This window comes from Populus nigra, chromosome 17 (genome assembly GCF_951802175.1).
Source record: "Populus nigra chromosome 17, ddPopNigr1.1, whole genome shotgun sequence".
Lineage (NCBI taxonomy): Eukaryota > Viridiplantae > Streptophyta > Magnoliopsida > Malpighiales > Salicaceae > Populus > Populus nigra.
This window is the reverse complement of record NC_084868.1, coordinates 2,666,581-2,674,105: the sequence shown is the minus strand read 5'-3', so window position 1 is coordinate 2,674,105 and position 7,525 is coordinate 2,666,581. Positions and strand designations below refer to the sequence as shown.

Genomic DNA, 7,525 nt, shown 5'->3' with positions numbered 1-7,525 from the left:
CACCAAAATGGTTGTAATGGGGAAAGGAAACATCAAGCTTCGAGTTAATGGTACAAGTCAGATAATTACTAATGTATTTTACTTACCTGAGCTCAAAAATAATCTTCTTAGTATTGGTTAGCTACAAAAACGCAATCTGGCTATTCTAATGCAACATGGAGAATGCAAAATTTATCATCATGAATGAGGGTTGATTATGAGTACTCAAATGTTTGCTAATCGGATGTTTATCCTTCTAGCTGAAAGAGAAACACAGGTGCAAGCTCAAGTCTTTATTCATACATGCTTCAAAACCACATCTGAAGGTCCAACTGATTTGTGGCACCGTAGATATGGGCATTTACATTTCAAGGGCTTGACTACCTTGTCTCGTAAGAAGATGGTGAAGGGCATGCCTCATCTCAGTGAGTCCTCTGATGTTTACACAGTATGTATAACAAGAAAGCAACATCAAGAAACCATTCCTAGAAAGAGTATATGGAGAGCTATACAAAAGTTGTAACTTATACATGTCAACATTTGTGGTCCAATTACACCTGAATCAAACAACCATAAGAAATACATACTCATATTTACAAATGATTACAGCAGAAAGTTATGGATCTATTTTTTGAATCTTAAATCAGAAACACTTGCCATGTTCAAAAAAATCAAAAGTCTAGTAGAAAAAGAATCTGCAAATGTTATATGTTGTCTCTGAACTGATCGAGGTGGGGAGTTTACCTCGTTTGATTTTAATGAGTATTGTAGCTCTAATGGTATTGTTAGACAACTCACAGTAACCTATACCCCACGGCAAAATAGGGTTGCAGAGCAAAAGAATCGGACAATTATGAATATGGTACGTTGTATATTGATAGAGAAGCTTGTACCGAAAGAATTTTGACCAGAAGTTGTCAACTGGGTTGTTTATTTGCTCAACCGATGTCCTACTTTTGCCATAAAAGACAAGACACCAGAGGAAGCATAGTTTGGGCTCAAGTCATCAGTGGAACACTTCAAAGTATTCAGTTGAATTGGACATGTTCTCATTCCTAACAAAAATAGGTAGAAACTTGATGATAAAAGCCTTCGATGTGTCTTTTTGGGTTTGAGCCAGGAATCTAAAGCCTATAGAATGTATAATCCAGTGTCTACAAAAATTATTGTGAGCAAAGATGTGGTGTTTAAAGAAGATAAGAAGTGGGATTGGGGTAGTGAAGAAACTAAGAGTCCAATTCTTGAGTGGGAAAATAAAGATAATTTACAACCAGAATATGCAAATGAAGAAGAAGAGCAGCAGGTTGAAGACAGTGCTACTGGCTCAGGTTCATCATTAAGCAAAGACGTTTCCAGTCTAGTTCAAGGGAGAGTTAGAAGGACACCAGCTTACTTGCAGGATCATGTAAGTGGTGAAGGGTTATCTGACTTAGATGAAGAAATTAATTTAATGTTGTTTATAGCCTCTAATGATCCAATATCCTTTGAAGAAACTGCCAAAAACCCGAGGTGAAGAGAAGCAATGGATTTGAAAATCAAATCCATTAAGAAGAATAGAACTTAGGAGTTGACTACACTTCCAATTGGAGCCAGACAAATTGAAGTAAAATGGGTCTTCAAAACCAAGCTAAATGAGAATGGGAAAATGGATAAACTCAAAGCGAGGCTTATAGTAAAGGGATTCTCACAGAAATTTAGAATTGATTATACCAAAGTCTTTACACCTGTAGCTCGATGGGATACCATTAAAATGATCCTAGCTATTGCTACTTGCAGAGGTTGGGATGTGTATCACCTCGAAGTGAAAAATGCCTTCTTGCATGGGGAGCTAAACGAGGCAGTGTTTATTGAGCAACCACAAGGCTATGAAATAAAAGGAGCAAAAGACAAGGTTTATAGACTCAATAAAGCTCTATATGGACTCAAACAAGCTCCTCGAGCTTGGTGCAACAAACTTGAGTCTTATTTCATTAAAGAAGGTTTTGAAAGATGTCCGAGTGAACATACCTTGTTTACAAAAACAGTAGAAGGGAAATGTCTTATTGTAAGTGTATACATTGATAATCTTATTTTTACAGGGAATAATGTACCAATGTTTGAAAGGTTCAAGAACTATATGAAACAGGAGTTTGACATGTCTGATCTTGGGAGAATGAAATATTTTCTTAGCATCGAAGTTATGCAAAATAGTGAAAGGATCTTCATCAATCAAATGAAATATGCTAATGAGGTGCTTGAAAGATTTGGCATGAGAAACTGCAATCCTATCAAAAATCTAATTATACCGAGTTTCAAACTTGTAAAAGATGAAAGTGGGGTAAGTGTTGATGCAACGACATACAAGCAAATGGTGGGCAGCCTCATGTATTTGACTGCCACCAGACCAGACTTAGCTTTTGTGGTAAGTTTAATCAGCAGATTCATGGAAAGGCCAAATGAGTTACACCAACAAGTTGTAAAGAGAGTTCTTCATTACATAAAAGGGACTACTGAGTTAGGAAACTTTTACAAAAGAGGTGAAGAAGAGAAGTTGGTAGCCTACTCGGACAGCAAGTACGCAGGAGATAGTGAAGTCCGAAAAGGCACATTAGGATACGCATTCTTGCTCAGTTCAGGTGTTGTAGCATGGTCTTCAAAGAAATAACCAGTGGTCACTCTTTCCACTACTGAAGCTGAGTTCATAGTTGTTGCCTCTTGCGCATGTCAAAGTATATGGATGCGTAAAATTCTTGAAAAGCTTGGTCTTGAACAAAGTAAGTGCATTAATATATTCTGTGATAACAGCTCTACTATTAAATTATCAAAAAATCATGTTATGCATGGAAGAAGCAAGCACATTGATGTTAGATTTCATTTTCTTCGTGACTTAACAATGAATGGAATTGTTAAGAGAGTATTGTGGTTCCAAAGATCAGTTAGCAAACATTATGACTAAGCCTTTGACACTTAAGGTGTTCATAAGATTAAGAGAACTGATTGGAGTTTGTTTGGCATCAAATATAAACTGACTGCAAATTGAAGGTTAGTTTAAGGAAGAGTTTGTTGGGTTCTTTTATTGACTAAGTTAGGTTTGATTTAGTCTTTTAGATGTTGTTGTTTGGTTAATAATGTCCTAATTTTTAGGACCTCAGTTTAGATTTGATTCTCTTGTAACCAATTGACTACATCTTTAGTGGTTCTGTTATTTTCTGTATTCTTGTTGTGTAAAGGCTAATATAAAGCCTTAGTTCTTCAACTACAATTATATGCTTTTTGCTTTTAACATTCATTTGTGTAGTTAAGATCTTACAAAAATAACAGATTCGAGGTAGCTTGGGCCTCCTGAGTAATGAGATTTGCTTCAAAGCATTTCCCTACCTTTACTGTCAATCCTCCCCTTCATTTTTTTTTTAGCAAATTTTAACAGTTTGAATGTTAAATTAAGATTTTATGAAGAAGTGTTGTGATCCTGGAATGTTATGAATTTTGACCCATTCTCTCTTTTCAAAACGTTGTCGTTATCCTTTAAATATTAATCCTCTTTTTTTATGGTGCTATATCGTGTTGCTGGGGAGAAATCTCTTGATCCACGTGCCAGCCTCCAGTGAAAGGAACAATTATAGTCATCCATGTAAGTCTCTCCTCCTCAAGTCATGCATTCATCATCCATTTGCTAACCTATTAATTTCTTCTGGTAGGTTCTTTGTTTCTTTTAAACCATTCAACTTGTTCTTCTTGGTTCTAGAGGCTATCTTCATTGAGAGAGAGAAAAAGAAAACTCAGAAATAATTATAGTTTTGAAAGAAATCTCAATATATAAAATCATGTTAATATAATTTAGGAGGATAAAATTAAAAATAAAAAAATTTAATGACTGAAATAAAAGGTAAAAATTACATTATCCATATTAAAAATGGATGTAAATGAGATTTGCATTGCTTCTTCTCCTCGTATATTTTATTATAGTTAGGTAGCTTTTAAAGTTGTGGTTTGAAAAAATAGATTTAAAAAATATATAAATTATAGTTTTTTTAATTAAAGTTTTTTAAAAAATTAATGAGATCTATAAAAAATTATAATATTTTCTAATTAACTAAACATTTTCAAATATATAATTAAAATAAAATATCAATGGCTACACACCGCATTATATAAAGAAACAGAGCCTTAAGAAACTTACAATACCTCCATCACTCCAAGGAAATTAGGATTTAGGAGACCACATTGAACCCTTTTTTTTAATATATATTTGAATTAACAATATTATTATTGTCTGAAATTAAGGTTTCGGTTGAAAGCAGCTAACACCGACTGAAATTTAAAATCTACAACTATAATTTATCTTAGGTGGCCTTTTCGAAATGCTAACAATTTCGAGAGGCTTAGATTCTCAGGTTGAGTGGGTGGCAGATTTAACTCTCCCACACATGGCAGGCCTCCATATTCATTTATCCTCTCGAGAGGCCCCACCACCATTATCACCATAACCACCTGTATCAGATTACTTCATAATCAACAGAAACAGAACAAAACAAGCAAATCCTCCCCACCATTATTTCTCTGGTCTCTGCAGCTGCAGCTTGCAGCAGTAACTGGACTGCTGTTATTATCAAGTGATGAAAACCCTAACAAGTTCTTGTTCAAACGTCATCCTTGACAAAAAAGGAGACAACAGACCCGTTTTCTCTTTCAGAGAATTGAGACATGAAGTTAGTATTTTGCCTTCAAAGAAGCTTGTTCATAGTGTTGGCTTCTTGCATTGGCTATGTGTGAAACATAAGTCTATCTGTCCAATTCGTGTTTCTTCTTCTTTCTCACCTGAGTCCCAGGCATGTAATCTTTTCTGTAACTTCTCTCTTGCTTTATGTATATCATAGTATTCAAGTTTCAGGTTTTCTAATTCTCCAAAAATACTCATGAATACATTGACTCAGGGTTTTTCTTTTTTCTTTTTTTCTTGAGAATTTTTTAAAAGAGAAAACAGAGTCCTTGAGAAGAATTATATCAAAGAATATATAAATTATGCTTAAAACACATCTCTATAACCTTTACTTGTGTTTATTTTTCTCTCCAAGGAAATTTGATGGATGACGTTATAAGGCGCTAATGGGGTGAGTACTTGTTGTAGGTATACTTGAAATCAGTGTTTGATCTGAACTGGTTTTAATTTCTTCCTTTAGGTAGACTTGGAGGCTGAAGATGCTCAAAACCAAGAAACAAGTGAGTAATTCTTTCCTTGTTTAGACCTTGAGATCTTTTCTTCAATCCTTGGTCTCAACAAGACATGCTTATCTCTGAGTGCAGATGATTCGAAGACAGTTCATATCAAATTCCAGCTACAGAAGGAGTGCTCCTTTGGAGAACAATTTACCATAGTAGGAGATGATCCTTTGTTGGGATTATGGGATCCTGAAAGTGGAATACCATTGAACTGGTCAGATGAGCATCTTTGGACTGTTGAGATGGTAAGCAGAAACTATTAAACAATCTATTAAATGTTGTTACTTTACTGATGCCTCTACTGTTTATATAGGATATACCAGTTGGAAAATCCATCCAGTTCAAGTTCATACTAAAAGGAATTGCTGAGAAGATTTTCTGGCAACCGGGTCCTGATCGAATTCTCCAAACGTGGGAAACCAGTAATACCATCGTGGTTTGGGAAGATTGGGAAGATGCTGCATTGCAGAAGATAACAGAGGAAGAACCATCTGCTAATGGGAGTGAGGAACCTGTTGTCAACCCAGAATCGCTGACTGTTGCCGAGAACTTGACTTGTCAAAAGGAAGAGCTGGTTTCTGATATGAGCAATGGAGCAGTTACCGTGGATGTGAGTTCTAACCCAGAAAAGAAACCATCGCCAGTGACTTGCAAGAAAGCAATTGTTGCTGATAACATTTCTCCTGTGCAAGAGAAACCTCTAGCTATTGTAGCAGATAACATTTCTCCTGTGCAAGAGAAACCTCTAGCTATTGTAGCAGATAACATCAGTGACTCAGAGGGGGCTTCTGCTGTGAATGTGAATGTTAGCAATGCAGTGTTAGGTGAAAAGAGAACCAGTCACCAGGAGGAAGAACAGAGAACTACATCAAGCAAGAGTACAGTGGTTAGAGAGGATGTTGTCAGAAATGATGCTCCACCAGCCATAAACTCAGCAAACTCTGATGTCCAAGGAAGTCTGGTTACTCATGGAGGAGATGCTGTTCTGGTTACTGGCTTGTCTGCAGCAACAGGGATACCAAGTGCAGCAGCTATTGACAGTGAAGGTGAGAGATGCCATGCCTTTGATGCCTCTGTTGGAGCTGGTGAAAAGAATCACAATTTGCCAGAGGTAACTGCCTGATTAATGTATGGTACATCTTGTTTTCTCGATATTATCCTTACCTTTCGTTTCTGCTACCAATTTTACTTTAAATGAAATAAAGTTGTTCTCCATTTCCATTAGCCGATTCCTCCAGTTCCAGAGGTCTCATTCCACTGAATAATCTGGCATTAATTTGTGTCTTCTTGAAAGTAAAAAATTATCCACAAATAAGAATACTCAAGGAAAAAACAACACATTGCTTCTCTAGAACTACTCGGGCACTTATACAAGCAGGTTAAGGTTATTGAAAACTGTAATTTACTGATCTGCAAGCCCTTGTCTATAAGTTTAAGGCATTTCTGCCTGTTATTCTCTATTAACCGAGTCCTAATAATATTCAGTTCGATGAGGAGCGTGAAGTCGGTGAGGAACCACTTCGAGGAGAAACAATGGATGGGTTCAACGATGAGGAGCTGCAGGGCAACGAGATTATACACAAACCACTGGTGAAAGAAGTAAAGTGTGATGTTGATGACAATCCACATCGAGCAGAATCAATCAAAGGGCTCGATGATGAGGAGCAGCGCAGCCATGAACTCGTATATAAGCCACGGGCCAAAGAAGAAAAGAAGCAAGAGTTTGTAAGAAACTGTGTTGTTCAAAATGACCTGCACTGGATACAGAAGCTGCTAACCAGTTTAGGGTTGCTGTAGCATCAAGAAAGCAGAAAAACAATTTATTCTATGCCTGATTCTGTGCTACCTAGTTGCCCTACATTTTTGAAGTGGCCTGGGCAGCGAGACAATTGCAGCTGTGTGTATAGACGATTGTGACTAAGCCATGATGTTGCTGTAATCTATTCCACTAGATTGCTCAAGTTTAGTTCTTTTATTGTTTTATAATGCAATATGTACATAGTGACAGCTTATTCTTTATCATGTGTGACATGGAGATGAGAACAATGGTGGTTTTGCAAGGAAGACGCTGTTATTTTCTCCTGAATGCTGCAGGTTGAAGAAATGTGTGAAAGCAGTGCTGATATTCCAGTACTGTCTGTTATTCCCAGCACAAACAATGACAATTACATATTGTTTTAGTTAACTCTTCACAGCAGCCCAGATGATGGTAGTATATTCTAAGGGTGATTTACCTTTAAAGCTTGATTCCCTGTGCAATCATAGAAATTATAATTAGGGTTCCATGAGACGATTATCCCGCGCACCAATTGACGGTGGTCCCTTATGTGATCGTGGAAAACACGAC

The 7,525-nt window shown here is 36.7% G+C and overlaps 1 protein-coding gene across 2 annotated transcripts; it reads left to right on the top strand.

Annotated features, from left to right (window-relative positions):
• The first annotated feature begins 4,339 nt into the window (after positions 1–4,339).
• On the top strand, positions 4,340–7,242 carry LOC133677371 (uncharacterized). 2 transcript variants are annotated; one of them, XM_062099389.1, is made up of 5 exons: positions 4,340–4,787; positions 5,139–5,178; positions 5,263–5,423; positions 5,492–6,306; positions 6,664–6,897. In XM_062099389.1, the coding sequence occupies exons 1-4, from the start codon at positions 4,575–4,577 to the stop codon at positions 6,299–6,301; spliced, it is 1,224 nt and encodes a 407-aa protein (XP_061955373.1). In that variant the 5' UTR covers positions 4,340–4,574; the 3' UTR covers positions 6,302–6,306; positions 6,664–6,897. The 2 variants fall into 2 exon arrangements, with proteins under 2 accessions (XP_061955373.1, XP_061955372.1); XM_062099388.1 differs by having other exon boundaries at positions 4,341–4,787; positions 5,492–6,289; positions 6,664–7,242.
• The last annotated feature ends 283 nt before the right edge of the window (positions 7,243–7,525 follow it).

Coding starts and splice junctions, on each gene's coding strand:
- LOC133677371 (XM_062099388.1), top strand. CDS start 4,575: ATGAAAACCCTAACAAGTTCTTGTTCAAACGTCATCCTTGACAAAAAA. Junction 4,788..5,138: donor CTTTCTCACCTGAGTCCCAG/GCATGTAATCTT, acceptor TTCTTCCTTTAG/GTAGACTTGGAGGCTGAAGA. Junction 6,290..6,663: donor AGAATCACAATTTGCCAGAG/GTAACTGCCTGA, acceptor AATAATATTCAG/TTCGATGAGGAGCGTGAAGT.